This window comes from Brienomyrus brachyistius, chromosome 15 (genome assembly GCF_023856365.1).
Source record: "Brienomyrus brachyistius isolate T26 chromosome 15, BBRACH_0.4, whole genome shotgun sequence".
NCBI classification, from domain to species: Eukaryota; Metazoa; Chordata; class Actinopteri; order Osteoglossiformes; family Mormyridae; genus Brienomyrus; species Brienomyrus brachyistius.
The window spans coordinates 3,327,763-3,340,789 of NC_064547.1; the positions used below are offsets into that span (position 1 = coordinate 3,327,763).

At 46.7% G+C, this 13,027-nt stretch overlaps 1 protein-coding gene across 7 annotated transcripts in view; it reads right to left on the reverse strand.

The window, feature by feature from the left end:
- Positions 1-13,027, reverse strand: part of ptprsa (protein tyrosine phosphatase receptor type Sa) — a 161,480-nt gene that overhangs the window by 40,531 nt on the left and 107,922 nt on the right. For 5 of the 7 annotated variants that reach the window (XM_048976253.1, XM_048976250.1, XM_048976251.1 and 2 more), the window contains exons 8-12: positions 9,310-9,579; positions 8,221-8,802; positions 7,807-7,943; positions 6,334-6,478; positions 205-513 (exon numbers count right to left, since the gene is read on the reverse strand). In XM_048976253.1, the coding sequence (XP_048832210.1) occupies positions 205-513; positions 6,334-6,478; positions 7,807-7,943; positions 8,221-8,802; positions 9,310-9,579 (1,443 nt within the window). The remainder of the gene's footprint in view (positions 1-204; positions 514-6,333; positions 6,479-7,806; positions 7,944-8,220; positions 8,803-9,309; positions 9,580-13,027) is intronic. The other 2 variants (XM_048976255.1, XM_048976252.1) reach the window with 1 other exon arrangement.

Consider the following 13,027-nt stretch of genomic DNA (forward strand, 5'->3'; position numbering starts at 1 on the left):
GACTTTAGGTCGTTACTGGTCTTACTTCCAAAACTGCGCAAAAATGGACTCTGTGAGTTTTAGAAATTTGTTCTTGAAGCCTGTTAGCCTCATCGGCCTTCATGATGCAGCTCTAGGAGGCCTCGCATATTCACTGCCGGCTCCATTTTTACAGCTTTAACTGCTGTCGAACCCGAACCCAAAGACGATGATGGGCATGCTTACCGTCCTCGTCAGTGCGGCACAGCAGTGGCTGGCTCTCCGGGCCTGACCCCATGGAGGTGAAGGCCGCCACTGTCACTTGGTACTCAGTCCACTTCTCCAAGCCCTGGAGGAGGACCTGCTCGGAGGATGGGGCCACGGTGGGCTCGTCCAGGGGCTCGGCACCGGCCTCGGCTCCCGCCGCTTGGTAGCGCACCGAATACCCCGCCAGGGCCCCATTCTGGCTCTCTGCAGGTGGGGGGCGCCAACTTACCAGCAGGGTGGTGGAGCTGGGGCTGCCGCACTTAACGTCTTGGGGGGGGGTGGAGGGCTCTGGTCAGGTGGAGAGAGGTGAGGGGGGGAGGGGTTCAAGGGCAAGTGGAAAGTGAAAGAAGGGTGAACGGGGTGAAAGAAACAAAACATGGAAGAGATAAAGAAAATGTAAAGAGGAGAGAAAAACAAAGAAAAGAAAGAATGAAAAAGAAGAAACAATCTGGGGTCTGACTCATAGGACAAATGCAAATGAAAAGGGTGATGAAAACAGAAAATGCATAATGACGATGCAAATGGTGTCTCCTGGATCACAGCCGGCTTTCGAAACAACAGATCACTCTTACAGCATCAGGAGGAGCTGCCTCTCGGGGGGGGGCATCCGGCACATCCCACCTATGGATTTAGTGTAACAGAGCCCAGAGGCCAGCTGCCCGGCAGCTGAGAGGCTGTGCTCTCCGCCGGGGATATTAAAGCTGCGAGACTGTGCATGTGGCACGGCGAAGACTGCAGGGAGGTGCAGACTCTGTGCTGGCAGCCGGAATGAAGAGAATAAGTGCAAACAAATGCCACTTTTCAATTTACATCAGAACAAATATGGCCGCCTCTCCTCATGTATATGTAAAAGCCTTCATTTAAGGCACTGGTACTTAGAGAGAAAAACGATGCTTTGATTTAAGCTGGCTTCATATACGTTAATTACAGCCTTTTAAATTAGCCCAGTTAATCAGGGCGGTTTTTATGTTCTGTTCAGGATGGAGGCTTATTCCATGGAAAGTAAGTGTGGCATGGATATACTTACATAACAACGAAGCAAAAGCTAAATTAAAATAAAACATTGATGAACTGGAAGAGGAGGGAACTCGAATGACATGAATGAAAAGTAAACTTCTGTGATGCGGGAGCATAAAGCATAAAGAAAGTACAACAAGCTGCAAGTCACAGGAAGGTCCTGCGTTTATACGTACCTGGCTTCTGTCAAACACTAACTTCTAAAGACTTTCTTAACACCAGACACCGGTAAGAGTAAGAACAGCCCGCTCTGGGTCAGGGGGAGTGAGGCCTCTCTCTCCTCAAAATCTCAGGGATAATCCAGCCGGAAGGAAGCGATCTCCGGCGTAGGCAGGTCTAACTGCCGCAGTCATGTGATCGGAGAGAGGGGGCTGACTCTTCGCTTCGGAACCGTCCCGTATGCCCGCCCCGTGGACCGTGGTGTCCAGCACCGCGGGAATCCACACACATCCTCTTTGCGTACTGGGAGCCTTCACATACGTCTCGATTTCTATCCAACAGCATGTCTCAGATTAAGAGCAGAAGCTACAGTGCTTGTTTGTTGCTGGTGTACAAATAGACTGTGGAAAAATAAAATTCTGGCCAAAGGTCCATAGTGAATGATAATTAATATTTGATCTCTTTTTTAAATCTAATCTTACCTAATAAAATTTTTATATTTATACCAGAAAGAGCTAAACTGGGCAGGTGTGGACCAGCGGTATGCCGTACAATCTGCTAACTACAATGCAACTGGTACAGAGGCTACACTGGGTACCATTTAATTTTAGCCACCAGCACATTTATTTTACTGGTCTGTCAGAGAGGTTCCTCAAACCATCACCCGCTATAGTTTTTAAGCAGTGATTTTTTTCAGCCGTTACACATTTCACCGTGCAGACATCCTGCTTTGTACTTTCCGAGAGATTAACTGCACGCGTGAAATATTAAAGTCGAGAATTAATTTTCAAACACTTGTAATGAGACAGGAAAGACGAGGCGTGTGACACGGATCGCACTGTTACACACCCTCCCTCACGTCAGATTAAATGAGGCATGACTCAGAGAGGAACACACATTATTGATAGACGCAGCACCGATACCCTTGGCTATCGTCAGCAGTGACAAATCACGACCAAATCACGTTTTCTAAACCAGTTTTATCTTGCCAGTTGTGACCCACTGAATCTTCAGAGGAATCAAACAGTAATTTTCATTCATGGACAGAACCTGTTTATCAAACAAAACGAAATCTTTGAATTGTATTTAAGTGGTAAGCACTTATGTTAATGTTCATCTGACGTGAGTCATAGAGACCTTTCTATGATTAATTTGCTTAGGGGGCTGACAAGATTTGAAGGGTTGAAAGGTGGCTCTTTAACTTGAGACAGCTGCTGGTAACTTCGAAGTACAATGGAAATGTCTTAGAAAGCCAGCTGGAAAGGCCTGCGCACAGCTCCCTGGCAAACCGTGGTGAGATGTACTGAAATGGGATTCCAGTCTGAGACCCTCCCCACCTTACACAGCTGTGCCACTGCCCATTGTCATGTGGAATCCTGAGACATGGTGTGAATTCCCGCTTCCAGCTGCTGGACACCTAAAGGGGGGGGGGTTCCAAAGCGATTGTTGCTGTCTTGAGCTGTCTGAAGCATGCAGCCCCTTTGAGCAGGCAGTGCAGCCATGGGGACCGTGACCAGGACCAGGAACCAGCCCCCATTCCCACATCACTCTGTACTTTCCCTGACTTTAGATGTCACCCACCCGCTTGGATCCGTCGTGCTTCGTTTTATCCTGGTCATGCTGGTCCCTGTGGCAACAAAAGCCAGGCTCACTGCACACACACACACACACACACACACACACGACCATCCCACAGATAGGCACCCGTCAAACATCTCATTCTCCTCTTTGCTGTGATGTTCAGGCTGCCAAAGAAACGTCTGAGTAGTGGCTGCAGCCTCCATCGGATACTCACGGCATCACCTGTCCCGGTTATTTGCCACTTGTAAGCGTGTGCGTAAAGCGCTTTGGAGACAATGTAAAGTTGTGAGAACGCGCTATACAAAAAAAAATTGTTGTTGTTGTTGTGTACGTATGTCTGGGTGAGGGGGGAGCGCACAGACGGTGGAGCTCGCGGTAATCAGGCCCGTGTGGTCCCATGGTATCGCGGTGTGGTGTGTGGCTATGAGGCCGGCCAGCAGAGCAGGACGGGGGTAATCGGATTTGCGGATGGGTGGGGCGTCAGCCGCATCGTTACAGGGCGACAGCAGGACAGCCTGGGCCCTGTTCACTGTGCGACTCATATGTACAACATGATGCGTGATTTCCTGTGGGTGGGTGGCTTTTCATATGCCCCCCCACCCAAAAAAAAATAAAAAAACAGCTCTGTCTTCTAGAACATTTCCGAGTGTGTTTACGCCGCACGCCAGCTCTTCTTCCTCCTTGGCTTTTTCAGGCTGCTGCCTCCCATCCAGAGGGCCCTGGAGACAGGTGAAGTTTCACGTCCTGTCTTTTGAAAGTGCTTCCCTTTCCAAAGTTGTGGATTTGAAAAAGGTGCAGTCAGACTGTCCGCCTTGTTCCACCTTGTTTACCACTCCGCGGGACAGGAGAGCTGCTTACGCCGTCCGGGCCGCAAACAGCGGCGAAGGCGGAGCACTCTGCTAACCGGCAAAGGCGGGCTGGACTCCCAGAACTTACCTCCCTGAGGTACCATCCATGAGACACAGTTTGGCTTCACCCTCTTTAGCGTTTCTGTCTGTCGGATTCTGTTCCTAAGGCCTGAAATTGGGTTCTTTACCTTCTCCATAGAGGGGAAAAAGAAAACTGACCTCCAGCTGAGGGGACAGTGGTGTCCTTTCTGCAGGCAGACTACCCTCTGCTGGTGGGGCTTATTTGTGCAGCGGCTAACTAAACTTACTTTACCAGCTGAACAGAGAACCAGGCCTTAGCACACGCTGCGTGGATCCTGTCAGCTCTGGAGGGGGGCTAACAAGCTTCCGATACCCACCCATTCTTCAGAGATACTTACTTTTACCTTTAGCTTAACATGAATTGCAGTGTTTAGGTGTTAGCAAATGCTTTTACTGTCACTCACTTCCACTTTAAGACCCAGGCAGGAGACCTCCCTCATGCGATCTGAGCTGTATTCACCTGGACAACAAACTAAGAGATATTTAAATAGAAAAATAGAAAAGCTAAAAAGAAAACAATTATAAGGCGGGTGACATTCTAGGGAAAGATGTTTTTGTTAGGATTTAGGGAGATGGGGCAGTTAGGAGGGGGGGGGGATTCCAGTCTAGTTTGTTTACACCTGTCACTGTTCTGAGAGCAGAGGTAAGGTGAATCACACGGTATGTTCAGGAACATACAAACACAGCAGACACAGGCACACACGCGTAGGGAGACACACTAAAAGGCACTGGGGAACATGACCACATCTGCACTAGGTCTTGCCTGCTCTGCTCGATGCCCAGGAGTGCAAAGACAAAGACTGCAGGACAGACAGACCCCCGGAGCTTCCAGAAGGATGAGGGATGTGTTACACGACACCTCCTCACGTGGCCACGACCGGCTTCCTGCCCCTCAGACCATACAGGTGTTATCTGAGGGTACAGCCATCTGCCTTCGGCTGGAGGTTCACTGCAACCTCGCACACATGTATTCTGCATAATCTGGGACAAAGGACAATTCTAAATGCTGTCTGTCACAATGCAGGCTTGTCCAAACTATTCATCTGGTGAGACTTGGCGGTTCACTCACGGACATTTTTACTCATCTACATTTTTTCCCCATTCTAATTAAATCACAGAGACTTGATAATTAATTTTTACGACGCTAATATCTGCATTAACAGGGACTCTGTGCATACGTGTCCATCAGGAAGTAAAGGGTGAATTCCCTGCAATTAACCTCTCCTGAGACGCCACCTTCTTCGTTAAGCGAAGATGTCCTGAGTATTCTATTAGCATTTAATTAGAAAGCACTCTCCTTCAATCATCCTATTTTGAGAAGCATTTTCAAAGATAATTCCATAGAGAAGCCTAAGCAGAATGTGCAGAAAGTACAAATGTTGGGACATCATTTAATTTCCAGGCCGGATAAACAAGTTTTAAACAGGAGGGTCACATAAGTGACATCATTTCTGAATCAGGAGTTTGACCTGGGACCTGAAATGTGTAGAATGGCGGTGGTGGGGGGAGGGGGGGGCATCAGCTCAGCAGCCCCTATAACAGATAATGCGATCCCTGCAGGTCTGCAGCACTCAGCAGCGTGCTGAGGCCCTGCAAACCAATCACGAAAAAATGCGCAAAGCAGCCCTGGCTTTTGATTGGCTCCTTGTTTGCTGACCGAATGAAGGATTTCAGGAAGCAGTCATTATCGACTATCATTTTGTTACCCCCTCCCAGCTCGTCAGACCCCTGCAAGCACATCTACACGAGGTCGTGACATTTAAGTCTCTCGTGCGCGGTTTTCAAAGGAAAATGCAACTGATGGTTGGGTTGGACTCTTTCCTGAATTCCACCGTACGTATTGTGTGTGTTACATCAAGGTACAGAAACTGCAGTCAGAAAATGAACTGTAGCTGCTCCGCAGTTGACATAATCACTGACACAACCCATTAATCTAAGCAAAGAAATGCATTTTCACCTCGGCTCAAACACATACACCGGACAAACGACACGCCACACATTTATATTTCAATTGAAATCATGTACCCGTTTCACTGTTCCTGCATATTCTAACACGTGGAAGATTAAAAAATCATTTCTGCTTGTTATTCAGCATGATAACACAGAGATTCTCACATCGGTGGGATAAAGGGTTGGGATGCACTTGAAGATGTCTATGATGCAGTCAAATTGCAATATGGGATTTGCAATTTCAACAAGCTGTGTGATTTAAATCAATGCGCTTAAATGTTTAAAGCATGTTTTGCGTTGTGTTCTCAGAAGACTTCCAAATGACACGAACACGATGTAAACCATTCATTAACGTTTACTGTGGCCAACTGTCTGATCGGGCTTTTGCTGTCATCCAACAACGCCTTTCCTCCGAGGAAATCTCGCAGTGACACCAAGAGAAGGACAGAGAGGCGAGCGAAGGACGTCTTACTGGCTTGAGTGGTCTTCTGCATTACTTCGTTGGTGAAGGCCCCAATGCCCTTTTTGGAGATGGCAGCCAGCGAGAAGGAATAGTCAGTGTTAGCTCGCAGCCCATCGACGATGTAGGATGAGGCAGGTGCCAGCTTTTTCGTCACCTGCAGAAAAGCAACACATCTGACATAGGAGTTCATGGATTTTACGTCGATAAGCCAGTGATTTACTGTATTGAACTGTTTTTATAGTGAATATTAGCTCTGTAAAGCTCTGTGAGCGATGACCAAACTAAGACTCCACAGTGTTGATTTATTTTGAAGGACCTCGTCAGAGGATAGCATTTTGTTGCTAATGACTAACAAAAAAGGTTATTAAACAAAGGAAATAGTTTCATCTGATATAAGACTTTGTATCTCCAGGGTCTAGAGTTTACAGAGGGGGATGCGACTGACCAAAAACCTTCTAGTTAGTGGCATTTCTTTGGGAGAAAAATACCCTGATAGTGAGAGAAGTCAGGGGAGAACGGCCAGACTCATTAAGGCCAAAAGGAAGGAGACAAGTGCAAGGATAACAGCTCAGTACAGCAGTGCTGCACAGAAAGGTTTCTCTGCTTGTGTAACTCATCTCCCCTTGAAGCGATTCTGGAGGCAAAAGTGGGTCTTATTTGGTACCAGCTGAGTGTAATATATCATGGTAAAGAGGAAGTAAATTGCTTATACACACTATACCTTATTCAAACAGTTGTCCATCAACGCTTTCAATAATTATTACATAGGAAAGATCATTTTAAGTTTGCATATTCCAAAACAATGATGCCTGACACACAATTAGACTATGAACTATGCAGTTTGCAATTCATGTCTCAGAAAGGTAACAAAGACCGACAACATGCCCCCCTTTCGAGCTCAGGGGTGGCCCTTAACTGACATTCAGTCCCATAAAAACATTTAAAACACACTGCGTGAGATTCTCACGCCAGGGGGCAGTGAGTGGCCCAGTGAGCTACAGTAAGTCTCTGTGCCCGTGACCAGAGGGCTGCTGGCAGAACAGTCACAGTGTGTTTGCATTTATCTTTTTTTTTCTTATCAATGCTAGTGGTCTGATATCTGGACTGTCCAACCGATTCGATAGATTTTTCTAAATAGCCATACCCTGTATCTGACTATTAAATCTAGGCGGTTAAAATTAAAATGCATAAATTTAATCTGACAGTACATCTCAGACATAATTTTATTATTAGCTATCACCATCTAGTAAATGTGGACTCCTGGTGCCCATATAGAGGGCATTTTTGCAGAATGTCTTCTCTCCTGGTCTGCAGGCTTCCTCATGGCATTTTCATCGTCATTTCAGGGGTAATTTAGTGCCATACCATTTCATTCTGAGACTAAATTTGAGAACCGGTGCCGGACTGTAAATGTGCGTGGGGGGCGGGTCACAGATACACGCAGTTACTGTGCAGAGAGTGTAGAAGATAAAGTGTTTATACCTGAGTGCCCGCGCTGCCCTCTCGGTACCGCAGCTCGTAGCTTATGATGCCCTCCTTCTCGTAGGCAAGCTCCCAGGTGAGCTCAATGCTGGTGTCAGACACGGTGCCCACCTGGAACTTGGCTGGCTGCCCCGGCACTACAGCCAATCACATGCAAGACACCAAGAAGTAAGCAATGAAAAAAATAAATAAAAGTATCTATAGCTTAAATGTCACCTAAAGGACAAGTGGTTTAATTTTTTCGACACCCATCAAACGAATAAATACAGTCGTCGAACTGTCACCCTGTTTTAAAATAACCATGGTGGGAATCGACCAGGCAACCTACTGGCTTTGGGCAGGGATAACGTAAAGCGCTATGAATTGTGAAAATGCGATATACAAACAAAGTTGAACAGAACTGAATTGACCTACCTCCCTCCAGAACTTTGACATGGATGGGGTCTGAGAAGGGCCCATCGCCCACCGAGGTAAAGGCTAGCACGCGGATGGTGTAGGTTTCAGATGGAGTGAGGCTCTGAATGGTGGTCATCCTGCTGACCTGCACGTTGTGGATCTGCCACTGGTTCATGGGTTGACTGGGGTCCATGGTGTAGTAGACACGGTACCCCTTGATGTGCCCGTTGGGCTCCTCAGGCTCCTCCCATTCCACCATCATGGTGTTCTGGGAGATGATCCTTGCCTGGATGTTGCGGGGTGGGCTAGCGGGTGCTTGCTCCCCTGTCCGAGCCTCGACGGGTTCGCTGGGTGGCCCCTGGCCAATGGTGTTATAGGCAGATACCCGGATCTCGTACTCAGTGTTGGGGTAGAGCCCACCGATGCTATAGCGGGTGGTGGTGATCCCATCCATGATCTCGAACTTGCTGTCCGGGGACTTGGCACGGTACTGGATGATATAGTAGGAGACGGGGTCTGGGTTGCCCGAGTCCCAGGTGATGGTTACACTGGTGGCTGTGGTTTCTGTCACGACGGGTGTCCCCGGTGGTTTCGGTAGGGCTGACAGGAAAAGGCAGAGCAGGGACCAGAATAAATGAATACTGCTGTAGCTTTCAGCTACCTTAACGTGTTACAGCAGCTGATGGACAGCTGGTGCATTGGGGGGCTCAATAGCTCATATTACTGCATCAGAATATGACCCCAACAATGTCTCTGTATGTTTGTATCTGTGTCTGCAAGGGTTCTTCTTTATTTTTAGTTCCCACCAAAATTTAAAGACCCTAAAGAGTCACTTGACTGGGTGATATGACTGGGTATGACTCTGCAAGCCTATCTATGTGCACGTGTATGTGTGCCATCCACAGTTAACCTGGATAGTGGATAATTGAATAATTGAATTAATGTATCCCAGTAATGCTTTAAAATGGGCACAAATTTAGGCCATTTGGGCACTAGACAGTACTCCTTGCTCTCAGCTGTTTATGATCTTTGTAACCTTGAAACGAGAGCATTCTGAGAGTCCCGGGTGCACAGACAGCTAACAGAGACACCGGCAGGCAGTCTTACACTTGACTATGATCTGGGCCACAGCCTCGATGATGCCCAGACTGCTCATGGCCACGCAGGTGTAGTTGGCCGACTCGCGCACGCTGTTGAGCTCCAGTACATTGCGGCCCACCGGCATCTCATCCTCCGGGGTGAGGTCTTCGGAATTGAGCATCCACTTGACGTAGGGCATGGGTGAGCCCACCGCCACGCAGGTGATGTTGACGCTGCCGCCCGGCATGATCTCGTGGCTGGTGGGCAGGATGGAGAAGCGGGGAGGGACGCGTCGAACTGGCGGAAAGCAAACAGAGAGAGGTAACAACACGTTCATGAAAATACGCCCCCCTTCATGTGGAATCCTTGTCCAAGAAAGAAAAGAGCAAACTAAAATACAATCAAGGATTCAAAAGTAAAATTAAATAACTATGAAAACTAAAACTAGCAGAACTGTTTCACCAACAATATAGATTGACATTAAAGCAACCATTCATGGCAACAAGGATCCACTGACCAAAATTCGACCCATCACAGCACATTTAAAAAAAAACACAAAAATCTATTATCAGTTTCTCATCCTTTCAATGTAACTAGCTAATTAGTGAGGGACCTAATGCTGTACGTAGCCTTAGCTCGTAGAGTAAACGGTAGGGGCTACCATCTCTGTAATATAATGGTCACACACATCTACACAACAACAAGATCTTCAAAGCAATATACTCTCACACTGAAGGCACATGCATCTAGAAAACAGCTTGCAGCAGGCCCTGTCAGGCCCTAAATAATGACTCAGAAACTGATGCTGTGTTTTCCTTATGTGTACGCTACTGTACTTTGCTGTACGTAGACAAGCAGGCTCTACCTTTCAGCCCTCACTAAAGATGAGAAACTTTAATGCGATTTTTGTGATTCAGGTAGATCAACTGGACAAAGCCTTTTTGAGATCTGACACGGTTCCATTGATAGATGCAGCTATCAGTTTCACAGACAGCATGCATAATAGGTCGAAGTAAATAAAGAAGTAAATGATAAAAATGAAATCGGATATAAACGGAGGTAAAATGCATAGAGGGATATAACTGAGGGATCACTTGCATGCCTGGGTGAAGAAGACTGGAGGAGGAAAGTGAATTTTGAGAGGTAGGAGTGAGAGAAAGAGTGTGAGAGAAAAGAGGAGGTTTGGGAAGAAGAGGGATGGGAAGCCAAACCAGTGCTGTATAAGTTTTTTTTTTTTAAACTTATTTTCATTCCAGCCTATTTGACCTCATGTGACAGGACCACACTGTCACTTTTCACTCTGGGGAGAAATAAGACAAAACTGATACACATAGAGACATGTATTGTCTTGGGGATGGGTGCTCCATTCAGTACTCATTAGGTAGCATGTGGTAAACAAAATACATCAAGAATTTTGAAAACCGGCGAGGACAATGAGAGTGGGTGAAGCCAGAGGTTCATGTCAGATTACAAAGGTCAAGACTTTGCATCTCCATTCCAGAGATGTTGATGGAGCTTTCTGAAAGGTAGGAGTGAAGATGGGTGGAGAGGAAATAGCACGGGTGGGGTAATCAGGTGGTATGGAAGGCTCCAGCTTTGGCACATGGTCCACTGGACCCTTTATGGATCCCCTGCATTTGTTATTTCCCTGTTAGCCAGAGACCAGCTAGTGGCGCGTCACTGCTAGCTGTCAACATGTGTGAACTTAATGGTGAGCTTAAGACCATTAACCACGTACCCTGACTATGCACCGTTTAGGATGAAATAGGGCAGTGTAGAGTCTTAGTAAACGAAACAGAGGGAGGGTATGAAAAAAAAGGCATGAGGATAGAAATTTATCATGCAGACGCAAAAAGAATCAAATGGAAAGGAAAAGAGGATTGAGGTGTGGAAGAGGAACGGAATTGGGGTTAGAAACAGACAGACAGAAAGACAGACAGACAGAATGTGAAGACAGACACCACATAAGGACAGGGACACATAGCCACAGCAAAATCCAAGCAGCAAGACAGCGGGATGGACCACAAGGACAGACGAACGAATACCATGTGTGAGGAGACACAGGTCAGGGGCACAGAGGGGAGGACATGCCCAGCGGGGGACAGGGAAACAGGGTTAGGACCTCGCGATTCCAGTCAAACTAAAGAGAAGAGGATGGTTCTCAGTGGGTTTGGGTCTCACACATCGAGGCTTGAAATCCAAGATTCAAACTCCCCCAAATGTTTGTTTCATATCGGTACAAAAGATGGGAACAGGAGGATGAGATCTGCACCCAAGACAGCATACTGACCCCTGATTATCATCAGTATATGCTTTGCAAAAGACAAATATGAAGCTAGCTGCTAACATTAAGACCCTTATACCATTCTAAAGTCCCTCTCTTTACTTCGTGACAAATAGCACATTTCTTTCTCTTAAAATGATTGATTCTGTGGTTTTGTTTTATTTTGAGTAACCAAGGTGTTACGGCTTTTATAGATTAATTTTATCAGCATACGAACGAAGAGCTTTTTCTGCTATTCATTTTAAGGAAACTGCTCTTGAGCTACGTCATTTTATTTTGTAAGAAGCTAGTCAGGTACTTCCTTCACCATTTTGCTTGCTAGGAGACCCTAAGCGGTTACTTGGTGATACCTCACTTTGCTTTAAATATGCATCTTGCATGCAGCATTTGTCCACAGGACTGCAACACAATATATGCTACAAGAGCTTTTCCAAATATGTATGCAAAATAATACTACATAATATAATACATAATCCAAAAATTAAACTGTTGAAAAAAACTGCAGGTTAGGCAGTCTGAAAACATAAGCATATCTGGATTATTATAATTTTTTTCTTAAATTCTTTTTGCTTTTTTTTTTGGGCGAGGTAAAGAGGTAACCCATTCCTCACAAGGACATGCAGTACGGAGGCCGGCACATGAGGTGACAGGAGTAATGAGCGCACCCGGCCGTCCGCCAAGGCTGCGAGCCGGAGTCCCGCTACAGTCACAGCGTGTCACCGCAGCCAATCCCAGCATGCCATCCATTCCCGGGTGCAACACCGGCGACGTCGGAGGAAAACCAACACACAAATAAAACAAAAGCCATAGCAGAAGTCCGTCTGCACGGCACAGACAACGTCACAGCACAGAGAACGAGAGCTTCTGTAGACCACATCAGCACACAGAACACTGGGCTACATGCTGCCCCCACGTTAACCCACAAAGACTGAACTCAGGACGCCGGGTCCCCTAGGAGAGTCAGTGTGGTTTCTGAGCTCAGGGCAGGCAGCTCTGCTGGCGTGCCGGGGGCTGCAGCGGCTGTGTGAATGAGGTTAGCACGAGGCAGCGCTGCCTTTCCCTCTGAAAACCTGCCTTTGTGGGCTGTCTGAACAAACCTGGGCTTCACTTCACATGCTATTCAGCATTTTCAGGACCCAGAAATAGACGCAGAACTTCAAATATAGAGTGGCTATTACATGGATGGTAGGTCCATCACTTTGGCCATATATAATTCCCCTTATTGTAACATTATTATTCGAGATATTACTAATTTCACACCATTAGCCTTTGAATATCTAGGATAATGGGTTCTGCTGGGTCGGGTCCTGTTGATGGTTAATTATAGCCCTGAATCAGCTCAAACCCTACTCAATGTTTTCAGACCACATAGAATTCTTAGCATGGAGTGTTGGCAACAATGGCTATTACATGGATGACAGGTCCGTCTCTATGGTCATAATTTCTCTTTATTATAACTAT